This window comes from Mus pahari, chromosome 21, assembly GCF_900095145.1.
Source record: "Mus pahari chromosome 21, PAHARI_EIJ_v1.1, whole genome shotgun sequence".
In the NCBI taxonomy this organism is placed as follows: domain Eukaryota; kingdom Metazoa; phylum Chordata; class Mammalia; order Rodentia; family Muridae; genus Mus; species Mus pahari.
The window spans coordinates 28,167,364-28,193,610 of NC_034610.1; the positions used below are offsets into that span (position 1 = coordinate 28,167,364).

At 44.0% G+C, this 26,247-nt stretch overlaps 1 protein-coding gene across 2 annotated transcripts in view; it reads left to right on the forward strand.

The window, feature by feature from the left end:
* The window catches only part of Ppp1r14c (protein phosphatase 1 regulatory inhibitor subunit 14C), a 92,979-nt gene that overhangs the window by 46,883 nt on the left and 19,849 nt on the right, over positions 1–26,247 (forward strand). The window contains exons 2-3 of one of the 2 annotated variants that reach the window (XM_021221596.2): positions 8,403–8,486; positions 10,851–10,883. In XM_021221596.2, the coding sequence (XP_021077255.1) occupies positions 8,403–8,486; positions 10,851–10,883 (117 nt within the window). The remainder of the gene's footprint in view (positions 1–8,402; positions 8,487–10,850; positions 10,884–26,247) is intronic. The other variant, XM_029533177.1, reaches the window with a different exon arrangement.

Below are 26,247 nucleotides of genomic sequence, written 5' to 3' on the forward strand. Positions count from 1 at the left end.
AGAGCTCAAGAAACTGGACTCCAGAAACTCAAAAAACCCCATTAAAAATGGGGTACAGAGCTAAATAAAGAATTCTCAACTGAGGAATATCGAATGGTAAACTTTGAAGGTATCTTGAATTTATCTCTTTTCAGCAACATAGTTGAAACCACTTGACCGAATACTTTTATAGAAAATCAAAAATAATTTACCATTAGATATTCAAATATATACATATAAGGGTATATATTTATAGTATATATATTTATTTCTGAGACATGCAGTCTTACCTGGGCTTGGTTTTAGTTCCCAGACACCGGTAGTTGTCATAACTAAGCCCTCGCGGTGTCAGGGCCTTCATGACTTGCCTGCAGGGACAGTTACCTTTGCCCCCTCCTTGCAATCTTTATTGAACCCTGTGCTCAATAAACCAGGCCTGAAGACAAAGTGTGCCTGTCCAGGACCAGATAGTGGAGACACACTGTATGTCCTGTCCCCTATTTTTTTGTATTCCTCTGTGTCACTGACCAGGCTCAATGGGCCCTCCTCAATCCGTGCAAATCAGAGTCTCAGACAGATGGGCATGGAAGATTGACAGACAGACTCAACACGAATCTGAGTGTAATTTTTCAAATCAAGCATCAAACTTTTTATACAGAAGAAAAAACAAGAAAAGCTAGGCGGGACACATCCGCTGAGTTACAGTGACACAAAACAAAAGAAATGTATACATCAAAAGATGGCGGGGACCAGGCTGCTGCTGTTGACCTCTAAGAAGGGAGGTGTAATGCTAGTCTATTGTTAAGCCCACCTAGGCCATTGCGTATTCCCTTCTTTGGGTGAGACTTGGCTACTGTCCTCAGTAGTCACTCTGCAGACTAGCCCTGAGCTATTCTAGCTCCGTTCTCTGTAATGCCGAATTAGTTTCTACTAGAAGTAAATTTGAATGGTTACTGAATATGTAACCTTCTCACTGAATTCCTACTGAATTCCAAGCTCCTAGGCTTCAAGGATTTTCTAGGACGTTGGAACACTGGGAGGCTCACCTATGATACAATTCAATCTTTAAAGGCACTCATAATAAAACAATGCTGAAAGAGAGCATACACCATACTAACATGGGGATAGGGTTTGAGTATACGGGTTATGAGAATGCCAAGGTTCCAGGAGGCATAGTGTCCTTGAAACTCTTTGCCTCGTGAGTGCTTCCAGGCCTCTCGGCCTGTCAAGCAGACTTCACTGGAGTGGGCGTAGCACCTCTGGACCTCACTGCTTTCAAAAGCACACATGGCCTCTACTCTGACAACCTGGAAGACAGACATTTGCAAAGCCACTATCTCTGCCATATTTGTCACAGATAAGGCCCTGTTTTCCAGATGAGGTTTGCATGTTCTCCAAAGATGCTCAGTGGCTCCAAGACTTGCCCATCCCACCCACTGCCATGTTCACTGGTATATCAAGTCTGCCCATATGTATCCCACAGGAGCTGTGGATTCATGAATGGTTCAACCCTGTTGTTGTCCTCTGAGTCTCCGAGGAGCTCCCTGGAAGCCCAATGGTGATGGGTGGCTTGGCCACTGCTCCTCCATACCATGACTTTAGATGACTCCACTATGGGCTTCCACTATTCAAAGTGTTTTCTTGTTTTCCTTTCATGTTTCTATGGTCTCTGAAACCCCCAGTGGAGAAACCTTACTTCCCTCTCTCATGCCATGTCTAATGAGGCTATAGCATGGTGAGGCCATGTCTAGAGTAGTCGTCACCTTGTTTGGGTGTGGAAACTTTGGGCAAGGTGAAGATGAGAATGCCTACCCTGGGAACTATTGTCGTTTGAGACTGGTTGTGCCTCTGAGACCGCGCAAAGCACAAAAGACTTACAGGGTAGTAACTGGCTGATGAGTGGAAACTGGTGAACATGCGTTAAGTACAGCAGAGAGACATGATGTTATAAACCAGCTTCCATAATACGGGGAGGCTGTGAGATAATGACCATAGCATACCATCTCTTTATTGAGCATGTGCGGAGGCCTTGTGGAAACGTAGATGGTGCTTGCTTTAAGTAATGTGTGGGGTGTTGAATGCAGAAGAGACCAGAAGTCTGGCTCATAGAGTGTGTTAGTGAGTTTATTCTTTAAGATTTGCATGTGTTTGGTTGGCTTTTTGATGCAGGCTTTCATTGTGCAGCCCTGGCCATCCTGGAACTTGCTCTATTGACTAGGCTGGCCTCAGACTCAAAGAGCCCAAGTGCTGGTATTAAAGGTATGGGCCGTCACTGCCCAAAGAATGAATAAATGAATGAATTTTGCTTGGAGCTGATGAAGAAACCCAAGGCCTTGTACTTGCAAGGCAGGTGCTCTCTAACACTGAGGTAAATCCCCAACCTAAAGAATTTCTTCTTTAGAGAAGTTGGAAGCCACTCAAAGGCCCTGGGAAGGAAAAAATGACAGTTCTGTCTTCTTAAAGCTGTCAGTCTGGCTGTGGAGTGGGGATTTGACTAGAGAGAGGTGAGGATTTGTGTGTGGAAGCCAGAGCGAAGCATCCCTCAGCAGCTTAGCTGGTGGTAAATTCACTGATTCTGTGACACCTTGGCGATAGAGTTGCATGGTGGCTTAGGAAGTGGTTGTTCACGAGGGGGTTCTGTGAACAGTCACTTTGTCCACACAGAATGTACCCACAAGACATAAATAGTCATGCTAACTATTTACAAAGGAGCTTGGCCTTTGGTCTGCTCACTTCACAGGCAAGCTCTGGTAGTACCTGGCTTGTTTTATGCCTGGCCCTCTAAGACTGAATTTGCCTGACAGCATGCATACCTTCTGACCCTGGTGTGTCCCTGGTACCCAATGTGAGATTCTGTCAGCATGGAATCTGAGTTGCTCTCTCTGCCCCTCCCCAGAGTCTCAACTGCCATGCAGACTGGGCACTGTGGAAGTGGCCCATGCTGTGTCACAGCCCAGCTGCCTCCTCCAGACTGTGCTCACAGTGCCTTGCTCCAGTATCCCTGGGCCCTGGCTTGGCCTCTGGCTTTCATCTGGACGCTTGTCTGTTTTGAGTTTTAGCCAGGATGCTGTTTGTCAGCTGTGGCCCTGGCTTCTCTCAACTCTGGGTGGAAGTCTCGTTCTGGACAGCACAAGCTTTGGCTGACTTACCAGCTCTTTCCCTGGCACCGATCCTTGAGATTTTTGCTTATCTTTTCTTTTCCTTTCCCCCCTTTTAATCCTTGTGGTTTTAAGAAAATTGATAATCTTTTAAGGCTTTCATTTGTGGGATTTTTCCAGGCATTAGCAATTAAGCTTTTCTGGAAGAGACATTTACATTGAGAGCTTATTAATGTTTAAAAGAGGAATAGACTGATTCTATACAACAATCACTTAGTGTCCTCTCTGGTCTCTTTGCCATGTTGTGGCCTTGTACTTCGTGCTTGGACCTGGCCATCCAGCCTGAGAATCAGACAGTAGCCCTGTGACAAGGATAGGAAACATTGGGAGGTAGAGCACCTTGCCGTAGCACCCACAGACTACAGAGGCCCATCTCTCTCCATAGTCCCTGCTCTGAACAGGTCACCACACCTGGCTCTGGCCCGCAGTCTCACTGCTGAGCAGCAGGGCCGTCAGAGCAGATGCAGGAAAGTCAGGTTGGGGCTCTTTAATTCTGTTCTGAGCTTTGTCGCCCAGGCTCTCTGGCTTCCTCTTATTCCATAAGGGGCATCAAGAGACATTGAGACCAAAGATGGTTGTATCCATTGCTTCTGCCTGATTCTGCATTATGTGTGTGTGTGTGTGTGTGTGTGTGTGTGTGTGTGTGCCCGCGCACGCACGCACGCGTGTGTATACACGTGCCGTTGTGTGTTTAAATGCATGTGTATGTATATGTGGAGAACATAGGACATCCTCCGCTAACATTCCTCAGCTGCCTTCCATCTAGAGCATCCCCTCTAGGAGTCAAATAATGCCGTCACCGTGGTCACCTAACAGATATCCTGCGTATTTACACTACGATTCATATTAGTAGCAAAATTGCAGGTGTGAAGTAGCAATGAAAATAATTTTGTGGTTGGGGAATCATCACAACATGAAGAACTAAATCAAAGTGTCACAGCATTAGGATGGCTGAAAACTATGGCACTAGAATTTCTGTGACCGTGGAGACAGTGCCTCTCAATGGCTTGGAAATATCCAAGTTGGTTAGGCAGGCAGGCAAACCCCAGGCAGGCATCTACCCGTCTCTCCTCTGTACTCTCCGAGGATTATAAGCACGTGTAACCACACCTGGCTTTTTCCCTTTTAAACATGGGTTCTGGGGCTTGAACTCATGCCTTCTACATTCAAGGCAAGCACTTCAACAACTGAGCAGTCTCTCCAGCCTTCTGCATCCTTTAAAAGTTTCTATTTATCCATATTTAGAGAGCAGAAAGAGCCCTTCAAGTATGTTCCTAAGATGAGTTGCTATAGGTAGGGAGAGCTTTAGTTTTAGGGGTGGGGGGTGGGGGGTCCTGGGGCAGTGATACCTGTTTAGCTCTGAGGAAGGAGAAGTACCTACCTGGTGGGTACGAGAGAAGAAGTGGCATAACCAATGGGTTACAATCTAGGGAGGCCCTACTCAGCCTGGCTGCTTGTGGCTCCTGTTTAATAGCCCTGTTAACGTCTGAGAGCAGGTGTCCCCTCAGCCAGCGCCCTCTCTCACGCCTTGATCTGCAGGGCAGTCTCACAGCCGGCTGCTCTGTTTGCAATTAATGTTCACCTTCATTGAAGGCTTCTGCCTTCACCCACTTCAGCCACTGGCAGAGCAGACACAGGAACACCTCAGCTGGCTGTGACGTTTGGGTCAGCCGTGACCCACATAGGAGCCTAGTTGTAAGAGCAGAATACATATCACGTGACTGCTCTGCTCTGAGCCTGTCTCGTCTTTTAGCAGATATTTCTGGGACTGTGTAACCGGTCTCCCTCCCCCATAGCCCGTTCTTCAGCAAGCAGCAGGGTTGAAAACCTTTCAAAGTTAAACAGGTCCTGTCATCCTCCTGCTCAGACCCTCCAGCAGCTATTCCTGCTTCTGGCACAAGCCAGATGTTTTATAGGAACCTGTGATTCTCCGGGGGTGATCTTCAACTCGCTGGCCCCAGCTCCACTGGGAACTCCCTGCTCCTGGCACCCGGAGCTCTGAGATCCTGATGTAGTTGTGCCTTCTTCTAAAACAGTGACTCTCACTTTTCCTAATGCTGTGACCCTTTAATTCCGTTCCTCATGATGTGGTGTGACACCTCATCCACACCATAAAATTCTTTTTGTCACTACTTCATAACTGTAATTTTGCTACTGTTATAAATCATAATGTAAATATCTCATATGCAGGAATGCAGGATATCTGACATGTAACCTCTGTGAAAAGGTCAGTCAACTGTCAAAAGGGCCATGACCTACAAGTTGAGAACCGCTATTCCAGGATACTCTAACATCTCCAGGAATGTCAATCTTCCTGTCTAGCAGGCAGTGTTTGATCTATGCTGTTGTGATGTTGAGATAGCAGTGAGATTTGGTCTGCTATGACATGTGGATGTGTCACAAGTCATTTGTTAATAAAACTGGAAGTGTTAAATGGAGCCCGTGAGCTGTCAAAAATTCAAACACATCCCAAGGTGTTTGTAAAATAACACAGCTCCTGGCCAGTCGCATCCTATGTGTTTTCATGAGCAGGAAGCAAGGGAGACAGAATGTTTGGGGGTTGGGGCAGCACGTGTCGTGGGCCTCTCCCATCTGTAGCAGTTGTCACTTGTCTGTGTGTTGAGTCCCTCAGAAAAGAACATAAGCTACGGGGTGCGTGACAAGGGTGGGCTAAGCCTTGCTATCTTGAAAGATGGGAACAATAATTCCTATGAATAGAATGTAAAACATCCTTTTAACATAGTCATTTGTGGTTAGCAGTGGTGTATGTATGTGTGTGTGTGTACTTGTGTGTGTGAGTATACACGTGTGTATACGTGTGTGTGTGTGTGTGTGTGTGTGTGTGTGTGTGATATTCATGTAGTTAAAGATGGCCTCTGATTCACCATCTAGCCCAGGATAACATTGAACTCCGGATCTTCCTGAACACTGGGGTTACAGGCATATATGTGTCATCATGTTTGGCTGTTGTGATGCTTTTAAGGAAGTAATTAGTGAAATTGGTTGCTCAGCTCTGAGGAGATTTCTGTTCAGTTACTTTTTAAAGCAAGTGCATGCTAGGGAAATGCTATAGTGCGTCATCAGATTGGGACAAGGTCTTCTATTTATGCCTGTTGTTTAACGTCCACACTGTGGACACCCTGGGTCCACTAGGAGGATATTTTGCTTGTGGGATGTGTGTGTGTGTGTGTGTGTATGTGTGTGTGTGTGTGTATTGTGTATGTGTGTATATGTGTGTGTGAGTGTATGATTGTGTATGTGTGTATATCTGTGTGTGAGTGTATGTGTGTGTATTGTGTATGTGTGTGTATGTGTGTATATGTGTGTGTGAGTGTATGTGTGTATGTGTGTATATGTGTGTATATGTGTGGGGGTGGGTGGGTATGCGTGTGTTAGGGACCAGCCCCACATCTTAGTAGTCAGGCTCCCAGATGTACCCCTGGTCCAGCTGTGGCTCTTGAAGCCCTTGCCTGCGTGTTCCCCCTCAGTCGTGCCTTTATTTTGCCCCCTCTGAGCTTTGTCAATTAGCAATCCAGGTGGCTTCTTCCTCAGTTGACTTCTTTGCTCCTCCAGAGTGCTTCTTTCCATGTAGGAAGGAAAGATATTGAGATGTAAGACATGGTGCATCATAATGCCTGTGGTTTTTCTTGTCACTCTTGACAGACCTTTGGGGGAAGAGATAGGCATCAAAGTTAGAAAACGTCCTTCCTTGGGAGTCGAGAACCGGCTTGCTCTGGTTTGATATGATTTGTTTCTGAAGGCTCATGTTCTAAAAACTTGGCTCCCAGTGTGGTGGTGTTGAACTGGTAGAATCTTTAAGAGGGGAAGGCCCTTAGATTTTGGGGACCCTACCCTCATAAAGACATTAATGTCATCATTATGGAATGGAGGGGTTGGGTCTCACAGGAATGGGTCAGTTTCAAAATGAGTCGGTTCTCATTGAAGTGTGACCCTGGCCCCTCCCCCATCTCCTGCCCCTCCTGTGACTTCTCACATGTGTCCTACTGCCTGATGCTGCTACGGGGGCCTCCTATGAGCATGCTGATGTCATGCTCTTGGACTTCCAGAATGGCGAGCTAAACAAATTTCTTCTCTTTGTAAATCTTCCAGCTTCAGACTTTGTGATGCAGCTAGACAAAACAGAGGAAGGACTTGATCCTGGCTTCAAGCACTCAGTGTTTCTGTTGGGAAGCCTGCTGGCTTTGACTCTCTAACCTAATATGTGCGGCCCATTTCCCCTTGAAAGCCTCTGAGGTCTGCTTTTCATCTTCAGGGTTCTGATAGTTTTCTGTGGGAATAATTTCTTGTAGATTGCTTATTGAAATATTGAATATTATAATAGCATTTACACGTGCGTCATTTAAAAACAGGTATAAACTCCTATTACTTATGGTTCCTCCAATTACAAAATTATAGCTAAAATTGCAAATCAAGCAGAAAGCACAACCATCTTAAATGCATGCCATTCAGTGTACTGTGATGGCTGACAATTCTTTCAGTATCAGGGATTCTGTACATACTGCTGGGGCGCAATGGTGTCTCTGCGACATCACCTACCATCACTGTGTGAATGAATCTTTCCTATTATAACATATATATATATATATATATATATATATATATATATATATATATATATATATATAGAGAGAGAGAGAGAGAGAGAGAGAGAGAGAGTTGTGCCCTCCAACCTTTGTCATTAGCCATGACAACTCTGACTAGGCTACTGTAGTCTATGGGAACCTTCACTGCACTGTAAATTATTGGGTCTGTCTTTGTTCTGGGAACAGCATCGAGTGTCCAGAGCTAAAGAGAGCCTCCACGCATGCAGAATCACCAGCCTTTGAAAGCCTCTGTTCTGCGCACAGGTTACACTTGCCTGCCCCGGGCCTCTGAAGCAGCTGGTCAGGCGGAGACTCTGTGGCTATCTGAGGTGGCTGCGATCATTACTCAAGTCAATCTTGTATCAACGTTGCCTCTTGCAGCAGGAGCTCAGAGTTTCCTGGCCACATGACCTTGGGTCTCAGGAGTGACCTGGGAGTGGTCTTAAGACTCAGTATTTCCCCTGCACATCTTAATCCTTTTTCAGATTAAGGCTTTTTAAGATGGAGGCTTTGCTTTCCTGACTCTGGTCCAGAGAGTCAGTGGCTGCATGGTTTTGCTGCCCATCAGGATAGTCCAGTCATGTATTTAACTCGATTGTGTTAGAGTGCTGGGTTTAGTTTTTCCGTACACTAAAGCCTTCATTCACATTTGCTTCCCCAGGAAGAAGAAATGCCAGACGTCGAAATTGACATTGATGATCTTCTTGATGCTGACAGCGAGGAGGAAAGAGCTTCGAAATTACAGGTAAACAGCTTTCAAAATCTAGGATGTCCTGACCATGGATGTTTGAGTCCACTTGGGTCTCCAAAGCCTGGGTATCAACTGATGCTGTCTAGTGGGAGCACTGGCAGTCCCCAGGATTTGAACAATGGCATTTAACAGAACAGAAAGCATCAGTGCTAGCTCTTGACCATCCGCTGCAAGTCTGATAATAAAAACATCTGCTGACGACAGTTTTCCAGGGACCTTCTGGGACAGTGCTCCCAAACCTTAGTATCTTGGGAGACAAAGTCGGTTCCATCTTGAAAGGTCAGTCTCTAGGGAAGAGAGAGGTGCCATGCAGGCAAGTGATAAGGAGAGAGACTGAGCCAGACCTGAGAATCTCCAAGCCCCAGGCTCTCACCTTGCAATTGTGGATTAAATCATTTATGACAGCAGTTTCTAGAATTAGATTGCTTGGGATGTGATTGCGTTTAGTAAAATGCCTTTTAGTGGGTGCTCACCTGATTAGATTCTGCCAGAATTGTGGGGATTGAGGTGCCTAATCTTTCTTAGCAGACAGCAACACAACCCATATTTTCCCATAGGAGGCCATGCCTCAATCGTTCCTGGGCAGTTTCAAAAACTAATTAGCCCTGTGACCTGCCATTGTTCTTAAGGTCCACTGGTAATTACTATTAGTGGTTGTTGGCTGTCACCAGTGGTACATGATGACTGGAGCCAATCAAAATGCGTATTTTACCTCATTGATGTGATTAATGTGTTCATAATTACAAGTGTCCCAAGAATGGCGAGCAGCCTCAGTTCTAATGATTATTCTTTGTGTGTCGATTTCATTGGGAGACAATAGGGTTTTGGCTGTTTTGTTTTGTTTTTCAAGACAGGATTTCTTTGTGTAGCCTTGGCTATCCTGGAAAGCACTTTGTAGAGGGCTGGCTTCAAATTCAAAGAGATCTGCCTGCTTCTGCCTCTGCTTCTTAAGTGTTGGGATTAAAGGCATGTGCCACCACAGCTGTGCCCATGACAATTAAAAAAAAAAAAAAAGATAAAGCAGACATCAGTTTTATCAAAAATCAAATGACATTTAAAGAGTCAGTTGAGAACTTGAAAGGGGCTTTTTGGTTGTGCTCCAAGTCCCCTCCCTGCTTGAATCCCACAACAGTGAGAAGATAAAGCCATCTATGGCTGAATCATGGCCAGAGCCCCCTCTCCATGTCCAATATGGTGGCCACCATCTTGTACAGGCAGGGTCTCAGCTTTAAGTATATCCAGCTTAATGTGAGCCAGGTAGGTAATCCAAAGGGAAGAGTGTGAGTTTGTACATGTGTGCCTGCAGAAAGAGGGAAAATATCATCCTTTAAAGCAAGCTCGGATCAATGAGACATTTATAATTTAGTGAGGGTTATGCTTGATTTTGCAAAGCTGTGATAGCACAAAAGGAATTCTTTTTTTGTTTTTCAAAAGCTCTATGCAGTATGTATAGGTATGCTATGTGTATATGTATGTATATGTATGATATGTATGTGTGTATATGTATATGTGTATATGTATATGTATTGTGCACATATATGTGCATATATATATCTATATATCTATATATATATCTATATATCTATATCTATATCTATATATATCTATATCTATATCTATATATATATATATACAAACCCATACTAGGGAAAAATATATGACTGTGTATGAATAGCATTTTTTTTTTTTTTGGTTTATCAAGACAGGGTTTCTCTGTGTAGCCCTGGCTGTCCTGGAACTCACTTTGTAGACCAGGCTAGCCTCGAACTCAGAAATTCGCCTGCCTCTGCCTCCCGAGTGCTGGGATTAAAGGTGTGTACCACCACGCCCGGCAATGAATAGCATTTTTATATCTTAGCTGACCAATTGGATCTTTTAAATAAAATTTATTTAGAATAATATTCCTAGATATGTATCTATTGATTTCTACATTCAAAGAAGTAAAATGTGACTGTGAGTAGTCAGTGGTAATCCTTGACACAGACCATTGTAACATAATGATTTCAAGATGAAATGAGGGGGCTGGGGAGAAGACTCAGCAGTTAAGAGCACTTGCTGCTCTTCCAGCGAACTAGAGTTCAGTTCTGAGCACCCACGTCGGTGACCCACAGTTGTCCATAACTCCTGTTTCGTGGGACATCGGGCATCCTCCCCTGGCTTTCGTGAATCCTGCATTCATATGTACATATCACACACACACACACACACACACATGCACATATCACACACGTGTACATATCATACACACACAATTTAAGGTAAAATAATTTAAATTAAGAAGAAATGACTTTTTATTTCACTTTCAAAATGATGAATTTAAAAAAAATAAATCCTGACTTTCTGTGTATTTAATTCTAGGAAGCTCTTGTAGACTGCTATAAACCAACAGAGGTAAGCAAATTATTCTACCTAAGTGCTGTGTTGGGATTGGGTTTTTTTGTCAAATTCATTTGCCTGTTTTGAAAGCTAAGCTACACTGAGTGAATACAAATGGTCATTTTCCACCCATGCGTGCCTCTTTCCCTCACAGTGCTAGCTTCATTATTTCTAAGCCGAAACCTGTTTGGTTCAGGAAGATGTTATTGGAGCAGGGTGTGCTTATGTTTTAGAGAAAATCTTCTCTTCAGAGAAAATTGTGAGGAGGTTCAGAGTTGTTATAGAAGGAGACTATAACTTATGACTTTATGGGTACACATTTTTTAAAAATGCTTCAAATTGGGGCTGGCGAGGTGGCTCAGCAATGAAGAGCAGAGGCGGCTTTTCAGAGGAACTGGGTTAGGTTTCCTGCAGCCACAGGAACCATCCGGCACTCCAGTTCCAGGGGATCCAATACCCTATGCTGGCATCTGTGGGTACTAGGCATGCACATGGTGTATAGACATATATGCAGGCAAAAAATCACACATGTAAATGACCTTTATTAGGAAAGAAAAATATTATGCTTTGTCTGGGTGTTCATCAAGTGGTATGTTTAGTATAAGAAACAATAGATATTGCTGATGAGATATTTGATGTAGAGATAAAGGGTTGGTCGGTTACGCAATTATAAGTTCCCCCCAACCACCCCCGCCAAATACTCGGTTTGTTCCTGTGTAAGTCAGAGAAGTCGGAAGATCTGTCAGATATTTGGAGATCACTTAATGTCAAAGAGATGGGGTGGCTCTTCTGAGTTTCGAAGTGGCAAACTCTGGGGAAGAAAATCTGCATTTAAAAAAAAAAGACTGTATAAGCATCTGTGTCTGCGGTGTCGTCTGTGTCTGCGGTGTCGTCTGTGTCTGCGGTGTCTGTGTCTGCGGTGTCGTCTGTGTCTGCGGTGTCTGTGTCTGCGGTGTCTGTGTCTGCGGTGTCTGTGTCTGCGGTGTCTTATGACCACTTGGTCTAAGGGTAGATATCGGTTTGAGCTGTGTATTTCAAGCCCCTCGTTTTGATTACATGCTACAGAAATTTAAATGTTTAACTTTGTCTATTAAAAGTGTGTTTTGGGTGAACATGACATACATTCATTCTCTTGAAAAACCGCCGTATGTAAGGTCAAGAAAGGAAAGCTTGTCTTTCCCCTTCCCTCTCTCTAGAGGAATATATATGTGTGTATACATATATATATATGTATATATATAATCCCATTCCTTTCATTTATTGTTGTATTCCTAGCTATGTAGTTACTGTTTTTATCCATCTATTGACTTTCTGGGAAAGATGATAGTTCTCTTACTATCTATGTAATTTCTTCTTATTCATTCCTTTAATAAAATTATATAGTAGAATTTTATTAAATCAATAGTTAAAATCTGTAATTTTACCACTTAAACAAGTGTTTTCACTACAAAACCAACAGTAAACTATAGCCATGGCTCCTTACATGCATATGTGCACTAGCACCTGTGCACGTGTGTGTGCTTCTGTGCATGTGTGTGTACATGTGTGCATGTGTGTGTGTGTGTGTGCCTGTGTGTGCGTGTGTGCATGTAGCCCTTTTTCTTTTTCTATTTTTCACCCATTGTCTTTATTTCTCCCTCAGCTTTCTGAATCTATGGTTTCTTCTTATTTAGAAATCAGCTTTTAGATAGAACATTGAATCCATTCTCATTCTCTTTTCCATGCCCTTCACCTCATACCCAGCTTTCTAACAGACTTCCTGGACTTGAGTTTTTCTAGCACTCTTGTTGACATCTTAAAGTGTTATCTGTCTCATATTTAACATCACAGATTTCTGGATGGGTTTCCATTTGTTTTAGTATTTTCCCCTGTTTCATAGTCAGCATTATTCTCCTTGAGGATTTTAATCAGGTGTTTTACCTTTAACATTATTCGGTTTATTCTTGGGTCTTATTCTGGAGTGAGCATGTTGCCAGTGAGACTTTTTAATGCTGCTTTCTGTGGTATGAGATAAGGGAAGTATAACCGTGAGCAACATAATAATGTTGGTCCCTTAAGATTCCATTACAGTGAGCTGTCACTGTTATTGCTATAAATGCAGGGTATTTACACAACAAAAATCTCACGTTTGTTCCTGAGAATAGAGCCCGACTTTAAATGATGCAAAGTTGCTTGAATGTCTTCCTTTGTTCCCCTGGGAAGACTGAGGTTGTGTCAAAGTGATTGTTCCAACCCCTGGCTGGGAAGTTGCCAGCTTGACTTCAGGCTGTCTGGAAGAAGGAGGCAAGAGAGCCTGCTCCTTAGCTGCTTGGAGAATAGAGCTTCTTTATCTACAGACTGTTGGGGATGAATATGAATTAGAACATTCTGATATTTGAAGGAAGAGCAGTTTAAAGTTGATATGTCGGGTTAGACAAGACTGCTAGGAATGTAGTTGAGAAAAACTGAGGGCTGGACATGGGGCTCAGTGTGGAGTGCTTGCCTGAAATATTAAGTGCTGTCTCCTGAGTCCTCCGTCCTGCCCGGCATCCCCCTTGGGGGCAGTGAGTGAGAAGGTGCAGGATCAACAGCACAGATTCTGGGAGCAGATGAGAAGGCAGCACCAAGCTCATTTACTAATTCTTGGGGAACACCCTTTATATTCTCCACTCTCACCCAATTGGTCCCAAGCAAGCATGTCCTCCAAGTGGCAGTTCCTGATTGGCTGCCATTGTCCAATCTCTAGCCTCTCAGGCAGGCTTCAGTTTGTCCCTCATGTGAAAGTTACCTCTGTGGCTGGGGGGGGGGGGGAAGCACTTGCTATTTACTGACTTATGAGAATTTGGACACCACCCTGCACAGGGTGGAGAGCTCCATCCCAGTACTAAGGAAATTAAAAGGCAATAGATCATGCAGATGGGTAACATGCAATGTGCAGAGGCATGGGTTGCTGTTAAGAACCAGATTGGAAGGTGCAGAATGTCATTTCTTAGATACCCACTCTGTTTTTGTTCAGTTCCCCTCTTGGGGAGATGGTTATGTAGGTGACAAAGCTTAGGCTGTCAGATTTATACTTTGATCAGCCCCATAGACCACTACCCAAACAACCCCCTTCGTGTCCCCTGCTTTTTGCCATGTCCAGGGATCAAAATCAATGACTTACAGCTATGCAGGTAAGTGAATGTGGAGGGTCCTGATCCTGCAACAAAATTCATCTATTTTTTTTTTGAGTGTGTGCATTCATATATGCCTGTTCACGTAGATGTACGTATGTGTGTGTGAAAGCACTTGTGGCTACATCGAGGCTAGGAATCAACCTTGCTTGTCATTCCCAGATGTTGTCTATTTTGGCCTGCTTTTATGGTTTATTGGTTCTTTGAGAGAGGATCTGCCAGTGTCCCAGAGCTCTCCATGTGGGCTTGGTAGGCTAGACTAGCTAACCAGAAAGCCCTAGGGAATTCTCCAGGCCTCTGCCTACCCAGTGCCGGGACCAGAGTGTTAACTACCACACCAGGTTGGGGGGATGAACTTAGCTCTTCAAGGTCTCACATCAAGCTCTTGGCCAACTGGTTTATTCACTCAGTGTCAGCCTCTGGTCTTGATACATAAGCTTAGGAGATTTTAAAAAAAAAATCAGCCTTTGACTATTCTGAGAGGAGGGAAATGAGCTGGAGTTCCCAAGTGGGCATCTCTGGATTCTATTTTTAACTCATGGTTTCAAAGAATAGAAGTGCTGCCGAGTGAGGGAATCTGTTCAAGTTCATTCGTCCTAAAGGATGCTTTGAGAAAGATGGAATGCTTTGCCTTTTAGGAGATGCTTGTAAGACGCAGCTGTGCGACACCTGGACTAGAAAGATACACACTGGCTTCTATTTTTTTTCAGAGTTGAGTAGCTCACATAGTCTTAACCCATTAACCCTGTCTGATCCACAGCCATCAGGTGAGGAGGGTCTGGGTAACTTGTCTTCAGTGTCAGAGCAGTAATCCAAGGAGCCAATAGTTGACTCTGAGGTCTAACACTGGGGCTTGTGCTCTGTAGTGCTATCCCGTCTGTCCTCGTGAGTACCTTGTCTCAGAACTTTAGAGAACCCTATCTGATCGGAACTAGATGCTGAATAGTTAGGCATCCCTCCTTTTGAAGCAACCGTCTCTGGAGGTTCTGTACTTGACCAAAGTTACCTTACACATGACCATGCCACTTGGAAGATTGGAATGTAAACAAGGCATCTTTGATGATGGAGACGGAGTTGTCTATACTTCCTTGCCACAGAAGGAGAAGAGGTGGTGGAAAGGAGAGTGAGTTTTGATTTGTGTCTTTGGGGAAGAACCAGCTGGTGCTGTATAAGTTTTAATCAGGCTCTCAACCTCTCTGAGCCTTCATTTCCTCTTGTTATAGAGGCTCCTGTAAATAAAAGTACTCATAACTGTCCCCTAGCAATTCAGTAAGGGTTATTTACAGTGATAGCTTTAATGGCAGTAATGACAATAGCTAATTGATTTATAAGCTAGGAATCAATTATGAACTGAATATTTCTTTATTAATATATTAAACATTTATTAAATCACCCATGGCTTAGTATTTTACACAGACTTAGACTTCCAGAGCAGTTTTAGATTCACAGAGTAACAGACCAGAGGGCATAAAAATTTCCCGTCTAGGGGCTGGTGAGATGGTTCAGTGGGTAAGAGCACCCGACTGCTCTTCCGAAGGTCCAGAGTTCAAATCCCAGCAACCACATGGTGGCTCATAACTATCTGTAACAAGATCTGACTCCCTCTTCTGGAGTGTCTGAAGACAGCTACAGTGTACTTACATATAATAAATAAATAAATCTTTAAAAAATAAAATAAAATTCCCATCTATATCCCCAGCTTCCTCAGCTATCAACAACCCCCCACCAGAGTGGTGCATTTGTAAGTCCTGATGAGTTCATGTTGACACTTGGTAATCACCCACGTCCATAGTCTACATAGGGCTCACACTTGCTCTTGTACCTTCTGTGGTTTTAAGAGCATTCAGCTTGTGTTCATCGTAACTGTGTCATACAGAGTAGCTTCACTGTCCCACATCCCGCACTGCCCTGCATCCCGCACTGCCCCGCATCCTGCACTGTGCCACATCCTGCCCTCCCATCCCTTTCCTCCTTGCAGGCCCATACAACACTGGCTTTGCTGTCTTCATGATTTCCTCCTGTTGGCATCCAGCTGGAGTTTTGCAAGATGTTACCCCCACAGCCTGACTTGTTCATACTCAGACATTTCAGTCTCCTCCATGGCTTTCCATAGCTTGACAGCTTACTCCATTTTAGCTCTATACGATAACCCCAGGTCTACACCTAGTGCTCACACATTAGAGGATGTCTTGACTTGCTTTCAAGTGTTGGCAGTGCTGCTCTGAATACTCTTGTGCAGGCGTTCGTAATGATAAGATTCCATGTCCTTGGGGTAAATTCCAAGGAACATGTATTGTACCTTAAGACTATATTTGGATTTGCGGGAACATACCAAACCCTTTTGAGGTAGCCAGATGGTTCTTTGTTTTCATCAGGAATGAATGTTCTTCCTGCTTCCAGTCATCCACAACCCATTAACAACATGTTGTTAATGTTCTTGACTTTTGGTGGTTCTGAGAGGTGCATAGTGATATATCTTTGTTTTTAATCTAAGTTTTCCTATGACATAACATATGGAGCACTTACTTGTATACACATTTGCTACCTATATATTTCCTTAGGGGAGAGATATCTAGTGAGGTCTCTAGTTCAATTCTTTAAAGCGGGGTTTTTGTTTTTGCTGATGTTGGATATCAAGATGACTTTATTTTTATTTTTTACCTTATGTCTCTGAGGGTTTCATTTGCATGTATTTAAGTGGATCACATTCCTGTGGTGCCCACAGCGACTAAAAGAGGATTTCAGATTCCCTGGTACTAGAGCTACAGGCAGCTGTGAGCCACTATGTGAGGGGCTGAGCACCAGACCCAGGTCCCCTGTAACAGCCACAATTGTCCTTAACCACTGAGCTGCCTCTCCAGCTCATGCTGTTGAATTTTAAAAATTCTTCAAGGCTAGAGAGAGAGAGAGAGATCATTGGTAGAATAGTTGTGTATCATACACATAGGGGAGAATGGGAAACACAGTTTGTCTTGGCCTCCAGGCTTTTATTAACAGGAACGTCTTTTCTTCCACTCTGTTCTTTCTCTCTGGAGTGTCTTTTATACCGCAGTTTATTTAGCAAAGCCCAGCTTATCAGTGCTCTCTTGCATGGATTTTTTTCTTTGCCTTTGTTGATATTCCTAACACTCATCACTGTGGACAGCCACTATTGTTTTCTCCTTCAATATACATCTTACTGGACTGTTATTGTTTGACATTTAGGTCTATCTTTGGTTCATCTGAGTTTCTTTTCGGGGAGAATGATGAGCTGTCTCTACAGTATTTGCTTTTATCTTGAATGTGCATGTCCAGTTGGTGTCAGCACAAGTTGTCCAAGAGTTTGTTTTTTTTTCTCACCTCACTCTTATTATTGTCTTTGATCCTTTATCAAAGATTAGTTGATCACATTTCTATGGGTCTATTTCTGGGCTATCTATTCTGGGTCATGGCTGGGTTTCTCTTTCTCTTATAATACCACACAGTCTCAATTACTTGAGCCTTACAGTACATCTTGAAGATAGATAGCATCCTCTCTCTAGTGGCTTTCTTCTATTGGTGCTGTGATAACGGTCGTCAGTCATGTGTCTCTGCACTTTAGAATCGGCTAACAATAACCACAAAGGAACTTACTGGGAGTGGTGAGTGAGATTACGTTCAATCTGGAGGTCACGTCGGGAAGAGACATCATATTTGAAAAGAGTATATCTTCTTACCTATAAAGCTGGAATGCCTCCCTCCCACTCCTCGTTTCTCTCCCTATCGCTTCAATAAAATACCCCGACAAAACCAAATTAAGACAAGAAGGGTTTATCCTGACTTACAATTCAAGGTACTGCCCAGTATGATGGGGGAAACTGGGCAGCAAAAGACTGAAGCAGCTTAATTTGTCACAAGCAAGCCAAAAGCAGAAAGCAAGATGAATGTCAATGCTCAGATCTCCCCATGGCTCTCCAGTTTCATATGGTCAAAGATCCTACCGAAAGAATTGCACCGCGCAGAGTGGGGAGGTCTTCACACCTCAACTAGTCCATTCAAGGCAATCTCCCACGAGTGTGCCAGAGGCTAACCTATGCCTAGCCTTGTGCCCTAGATGATTCTAGATAGCACCAAGTTGACAGTTAAGACCAAGGATCGCATCTGCTGTTTTTATTGATATCGCCTCAAGCTTAGGGATTCTTTCCTCAACTGTGTCCATTGTACTTTTGAGCCACAAAAGGTCATCTGCATCTTGGTGAGGAGTGTTTTTCCTCACCAGGACGTCCCCTCTGCCTGTCTGACTGTTCGGCAGAGCCTTTGGTACAGTACCATAGTTGGTTTTGATTCTCAGTCCACTATGTGTCCTGCTGTTTTCTCATAATGATGGTCGCTGTTTCTTTAAACTGTGAGCTTTGACCTTTTCTGTTGTCTTGTCTATCTGCTTAATGAATTGGGTACAAGAGATTTGTCACCAGTCGTTAGTAATAGAGCTCTGGGCGGGGCAGGCAGTGAACATTCTACAGCCTAAGAACACAGTCTCAGCCTTTTCGGTGAGCTATTGCCCCTGGACTGGACAGTGCCTTTGTTCCTCTCAGTCTCCACATCAGCTCTCCTACTGCACCTTCCTCTGACCTCCCTGGACCCCGCCCTGCCCCCCCCCCCCAGAAGGAGAGAGCCAGCTAGAGTTGGTTTTCGTCCCTTCTGTCAACTTTCTTAGATTCTAGAAACACGAAGAATTTTCCTTTGATGTTCAATATGAGGACTTGGAAAAACTCACTAAATGATGCCACCCCCAGACCCAAGTCCCGTTAGTTTTTTAAATTTCTCTAAGCAATTTGTCATTTGTGGATGGGTCTTCTTCCAGGATGCTGGTTCCCAGGGAGACAGGGGCTGCTCCCTGTGGTTTGTCTGCTCCCTGTTGTAATTCTCTGTATCTGCCCACCACTCTCTCCGTTCATGTTACTGGTTAGCCCTGTAGCTACACCTCTTAAAGAGGAATTGCTGATCTTTCATTTGGCTGTTGGCTTTTTTACTTCTTGGTAGGAAAAAGTTTCCATATGGCTGCCTCTCAACATCAGACTGGAGACGGATCCTGCTGTTATCAGTTAAGGAATCTGAGACATAGAGAGGTTGCCAAAGTTCCCAAAACTTGTCAGTGAACAGGTCAGAGTATGTATGGAAACCCATAAGGTAAAGCTAATGCACAAGAGCGCTGTGACCTACCCACTGAATCTGAATCTATAGAAAGCCTCTCACTTACATTCAAACATTCAAAATGTCCCAAGTCACCAATTGCATTTTTCAATTGCTAACATCAAAAAATGACTTTCAAAGAATGTACTAATTTCTCACAAGTATACTGATTTGGGCGTATCACCCTCTGCCATATCTTTTCGGCCATGGTTTTCTTCTCTATGTAACAGGCTGACTACAGAAAGGATTTTCCTTTCTTCCCTTTAGTTTATATCCAAATTGTGACCTCTTGACGTACATACCTTTCATGACTTGGGCCCATCAAGACTCATAATGTTGGGGCCAACTCTATGTGTAGGAGTGAGTAGGGGCTAAGATCAGAGTTTTAGAGGTGGAAGGGGGATTGGCACATAGGGTTGCCGCGGGTCTTCACACGGGTGCAGGGCACAGATATGGCCATATTCACACACAGAAATCCACACACACATACACACACATGAGCTCATGCGCACACACACACACACACACACAGAGCACAGGGTGGGGTCGAGTTTTGAGATTGCCCCCATTTAGTAAATGTCATTTTGAATGTAGTTGATATTAAATAGGTCTGCTTTAAGTAAATGGGGAAAGAGGTCATTGTTACACCTTGCACGTAGAACATTGGCAGAATTAGGGGAATGTTTCGGCAGCTACAACCAAGCCAAGTTGAGCCTCTTTTCTTATTTCTCAGTCCCTTGCTTGATTTTCAAGCCTTAAGATCACATAGGTGCTCCTCCATTATATAGGAGTAAGGGACAGAAAGTGTGTTTGGTACCTACGGGAGGGGCCTGCCTTCTGGACTTCAGCGAGTGGCAAAGCCAAGAATGGGCTGTTCTGAAAAGGGTCTGCTCTTCGCAGAAGGTGCCCATGTCACTGTTCAGGATAAACATGGTGCTTTTCTTTCAGCACCTGGGTGTCATTTGCTCTCTCAGTGGTTGTGCTACAAGCACGCCTTTGAACAATCAAAGCCCATCGGTTGCTATGGAGCCAGAGGTCCCCAGGATGATTCAGAGGCAGTGGTAGTGAGAAGCATTTCCAAGTCCTAGTTATCTGTGGGGTCATAGAAATGTCAGGGCCATTTCTATGTAGTAAGCGGGCTATGGTTTAGAAGTAGAAACCGTCTGATGCTTTCTGGAAGTCAGCCGCTCTGATGTCATGCCTCACACCCCACCCCCACCCCAGTCCTGCCCATAGGAAGACAGAGTCTGCTTGCTTGGGCCTTGTGCCATGACATCACTTTCCTAAGGGGCTTTGGCAGTAGCTGTGATTAGCTTGTCATGTTCGTATCTTGTTTATGCTGACATGGACTGACCCACAGTCTTCCTTGAACTGGCTAGGGTGGAGAGATCACCTGAACAGAGTATTGACAACACTGGAAACTGTGTGGGTGTCTGGAGGAGGCACAGCCATTGCTTTACCACAACCCCATCATTCATTTGCTCAACCAATGTTTGAGGACTGTCATCTAAAGACGGGGACATAGCAGTGAATACTAAAAGGCAATCTTTTTTCTTCTTCTTCTTCTTCTTTTTTTTTTTTTATTTTCTTTATTTACATTTCAAATGCTATCCCGAAAGTTCCCTATACCCCCCCGCCCCTGCTCCCCTACCCACCCACTCCCACTACTTGGCCCTGGCCTTCCCNTGTGCTGNGTCATATAAAGTTTGCAAGACCAAGGGGCCTCTNTTCCCANTGATGGCCGATTAGGCCATCTTCTGCTACATATGCAGCTAGAGACACAAGCTCAGGGGGTACTGATTAGTTCATATTGTTGTTCCACCTACAGGGTTGCAGCCCCCTTCAGCTTCTTGGGTACTCCATTGGGGACCCTGTGTTCCATCCAATAGCTGGCTGTGAGCATCCACTTCGGTGTTTGCCAGGCACTGGCATAGCCTCACAAGAGAAAAGGCAATCTTTTGAGAAGGGAACTTGGGTAGGAATTTAAATGCTCAAAGGAATGTCAAATTAGGGAAACGGGTCATCACTTCCTTCTGTCAGCTCAACAGCTTCTGGAAGTTAGGAGCCAAAGTGGTGGCTAGCATGTAGCTTAGGGGAATTGCTCCAATAAGGGGCAGCTCAGCTTCACAACTCTGAAGTCTGAAGCAGGAAACCCTGTGTTATGCCTCTGTTAGGACCTTCCCATCTGGCTATGAGACTTCTAAAAAGCCATCAGTCTGGGTCTGCAAAAGGAACAAATCTTGATGAAGTAAGTGACTCCACACTCCACAAAAGGATCCCCAGATAACTTCTTGCATATCGATAGTTAATAAAATAATGTTTCCTAAAGAAAAAGTCACCATAAGCGTGAGTTTACGGAAACAAAGGAAAGAAAAGCCGCCACTCTCAGAAAGATGCTTTCAAGTAGAGACAGAATTGGATACCTTCAAAACAACAAAACACAATGAAGCAAGCAAGCAAGCAAGCAAACAAACAAATAACAACAAAAGAAAAAAACGGAGTCATAAGGCACTCCACTCCAGTGCTAAGGCCATTGATGTGAAAGCCATGAAGTTCTGTGGTGTAACAGGACAATGACTTCTACAGGATTAGGTCAGTAGTAAGATACGAGCCTAAAAGGTCTCAGTTCCTGACTGCCCTGTTAACTGCACATTGTCATTCCTATGCCTCTGCCCTGCTCCCCCCTCCATTTTTAGTTTTACAAGACCAGATTTTTCTGTGTAACAGCCCTGACTCTTCTGGAACTTGATCTGTATGTAGTCCAGGGTGGCCTTGCGTTCACAGAAATCTTCCTGCCTCTGCCTCCCAATTAAGGCTGGGATTAAAGGCGTGTGCCAGCACCATTGCTACCACCACCCAGCGTTTTGTGTTGTTTTGAGGTTTTATGTAGACCGGGTCATCCTCAAATTCACCATGTAGCTGAAGATGACCTTGACCTTCTGATTCTGCTGCCTGTATCTGCCAAGCGCTGGGGCTTTAGGTGTGTACCATGCTGGTCTTGTGTGGAGGTGGAGACTGAATCTAGGTCTCAAGTTTGCTAGGCAAGCATTGTGCCCACTAAGCTACATTCCCAGGCCCTTCCTGTTCTAAGGCACCAGACCTCCCTGCCCAGTATGTGTTGGAGCTGACATTTAAAAGAAAATCCATGCTCTTTCTCCCCCTCGATGCTTTTCTCTGTACTCTTACACAAGGAACATCAGCTTCCTGCTGGTGTATGTATAAAACCCATTGAGGTTGTCTTTACAACCCAGAAGTATTCCCTAATAGTAGTTAGGATCAAAAGTCTTTGTCCATTTCCTGTTTGGTAAAGATTCAGCACTCTGCGAAGTTAAAGAATGGTCCATAAGACTGTCCCCACTTCAAAACCAATTAGAGGTTTAGGAGTGCCTCGGGTGAACTTTGTATTTGGTGATTTAATAGAGGAGCCCACAGAATCATTGAAATCAGTTATACTTCTTATTCTGGTTCATCTGGTAAAGATAACAGATTAAAACCATCCTTCAGAAGAGATGCCAGAAGTCAAATATGGGATCATCCTGGACATATTTGGCTTCTAGCTTTCTCCTCCCAGTAGAATGAACAGTTAATCTTGTTAGCAATGTTGTGTGATATCATGTGCAGAGTAGCAACTGTGAGTTTTGTATGAGCCTAGGTGGCCAGAGTTTGTCTGGTGGCTCCAATGTTTTGACATCATCGACCATCCAGAGAGCTGACCTCAGTCCTCAAGTGTTATTCATGAGCCAAAAACCCCTCACTTGAAATCACCCACTTAGTTCATCTTGGCCCAAAGCAAATCAGAAGACTGAGGAAGATCTCCTAAGGGAGGTGAACTTTCAGGAGGTGAGGTCAGGGGGCGGATCTGTTTCCTGTCACATTTTCTTAGATCCCAGGTGAGCACAGGGCAGTGACAATTGTGGTGGTGGTGGTGATGACATCGGTGATGATGATGACAATGATGGCAGTAACAAAAGGAAAGAGCAGATGACTTTACCCACATCTTGCTTGTAGATTCTTGCCACCCCCAGGTAATGATGTTATTTTTATAAAGTGTAGACTTTATTTTCTCTGTGATGGGAGTAGAACTGGGGACCTTGCTCATATGGGGCCAGCACTCTACCATGGAGGTATGTCCCTAGCCCTAAAGCACATCGTATAAAGAGCACTGGGCCCAGTCGACATTTTCTAATTGATGGTGACTTTACGGCCTCTTACTAAATTTAAAATGATCACTCTTACCTTAACACAGCCCTATTTCTCTCTGTGTAATTAGAATTACATGGATATAAACAAGTAGGAATTAAAGACTATTGAACACGTGACATTTGAGATTTCTGTATCTTTGGCAAAGAGGGTCAGGATAAAAAGAAAAGAGGTATAGGAAGCCAGCACATGAAGTTACAGCACTAACTTCATTTTGTGATCTATACTTCTTCTTGTGCCATGGTGATTAGTCTGAACTTAAAAGCCATTTATAGAGAGGAGAAATCCTGAGGAGTGTGTAAACTGAACCCTTTCTTAGAACAGTAGTATGATCCTATAGTATCTGTGCTAGGCCCTGAGCTACAGAAATAGACTTATCCTGCAATCATCATTCTTGATAAGGAGCCTTTGTAAACAAACTACTTACGACCTCTTTTTACCCTTAAAGGAGTCTCTAACTCTTCCCAAGGGGCCACATTCTGGATTCCATGAGTATCTGTGCTTCCTAAATTGCAGTTCCATGACCCCAGATAAAATCCTCCTTTGCTCCACAGGCCACCTGGGTAAATATTAAGACATGATGAATATTCTTGGAGTGAAATTACTTTAGTCTTTTTAGTGACTAGAAAGTAGGAGATTATAATTTCATTTTTTTCTGTCCTGTTGATTGCTTTCCATGGCTAGAATATTTATGTGAACTTCATATTGCTTAAATTGTGAGTGCAAAGATGCCAATAAATCCATTACTAAGCAAAAAAAAAATTATACATGCTAAGGTTGACAATGTGGTATATGCAGACATGGGTGAATTTTGTGTAAGAAACAAATTCATCTAGAAGTAAAAAGTTGAATATCAGATTAAGGAGACTGTAATCACAGCAAAATGAATTAATCTTAAAAGCAGATATGAATCAAGCAAAGAACATAGTTTCATAGCTTCAAGTTAAAGGAGGAAAATCAAAACTGGGCTGTGATTAAGGGCTTCAGGAATTTCTGTTGGCAGAAGTCATTTGACAGTACCCACAACAAGACCTCACCTGAAGCAGATACCATGAACTGCTTTTCAGATAACGAAAAGCAAGAGCAATTCTGGTCGTCCCTGCTAGCTGGTGGATCGAACTGTAATCCTCCCCCAGCCCCTAGATGAAGTGAATATTGACTCTTTTATCAAGGAGCGTACCTGAATGGACCTTACTGTAGAGCTGTGATGGTTGGGAGTAAATTCCAGCATCCCCAGAGCGGAGACCATCTAGATGGGTTATGGTGTTTTATTGTTTCCTGCCTGGTGTCCTGGCCACTGACACAGTCAGATTTTTTGATAATGCCTAACTGGTTCTCCAGGTGACACAGTTTTGTTATTTTAAACAGTTTTCAGGTGTTACCATCACCTGTCCAAAGAGGAGAGTCATGTGGCATGTAGTTTTTGCTACCCCAAACAGCTCCCAGCAGACCACATTACAAGTCCCTGCCCTGAGAATATTGAATCTATGGATGAAAAACAGACACACACTTAGCTCGATTTCACCCAGCCTATTGGCTCAGTTGCTGGGTGCTTCTAATCTCCTGTGGCTAGCATGCCCTTCCCAATACTCTTAGCTCAGCACCTCTTAATCTGCCCTCAGCTTAGTGCTCCAGTTACTTTCTCCTTGTTCAACAAACCAAAACTGCCCTCCGGGTTAGATGTGTTTCTAATCTCCTGCCTGGGGAAGTGGCCGATGTCCACTACACCCAAGATCTTACATGGCTGTTACCTTTCCTCCCTCCAAAGCATGGCAAAATCCCCCCTTCCTATTTCTACATCTCTTAGACCCAGAAGTCCCACCTCTTTCCTTCCCCCCAGAAATTGGCCCATGGCATCTTTATTGATCTATCAAGAACCAGACGGGGAACAGGACCTTAGCATCTGAAATCCCTCCTACAAAGTTTCACCTTCCATTTCTCTAACTTCTAACTTTAGTGACTTGGGAAGTCCTTCTGCTATTCGCCCTGTTCACACATTCCTGGACTCTCATCTTGACTGCCGTTTTACTTCACTTTCTGTTGCTGTGATAAACATCATAGCTGAAAGCAACTTGGAAAGGAAAAGGATTATTTTACCTTCTAGGTTATAGACTGACATGAAAGCAAGTCAGGGCAGAAACTTGAGGCAGGAACCTGGAGGCAGAAACTGATGGACAAGCCTTGGAGAAACTCAACTTCCTGGCTTGCTCATCATGGTTTTCTCAGCTTGCTTTCTTATACAGCCATGACCATCTGCCCAGGGGTAGTACCACCCACAATGGCCTGGACCCTTCCATGCCAACCATTTGTCAAGAAAATGACCCACATTCTTAGCTACAGACCAATCTTATAGAAGTGTTTTCTTAGTTGAGTTTCACTCTTTCCAGACAGCACTAGTTTTTGTCAAGTTGACAAAAAGCTAACCAGTACAAACTTGCCCTAGAAGCCAGGTGTGGTGAACACCTGAAATCCCAGTACTTGAGAGGGTAAAGGTGAAGATGGTTGGATTTAAGTCTAGCCTGGGCTACATTGCAAGACCCCGTCTCACAAAGCAAACAAAACAGAAGCAAGCAACAATGACAAACAAGCAAACAAAAACTCTAAAGAAATCCTTAGATTTTAGGAGGTTGACCATGAACCTGGGCCAGGGGCAAGTGGAGCCTGTCAATGTACAGTTTTAGATAGGTGACTGTTCTTGGAAGCAAAGTGGGGAGAACACACAGCCATATAGGCATGGGCAGGGTTGGTGACCCCTGTGTATCTCACCTTTAAGAATTTTCATCTGCTTTTCCTCTGTACTCTCTGCCTCTGCCTCTGCCTCTGCCTCTGCCTCTGCCTCTGCCTCTGCCTCTGCCTCTGCCTCTGCCTCTGCCTCT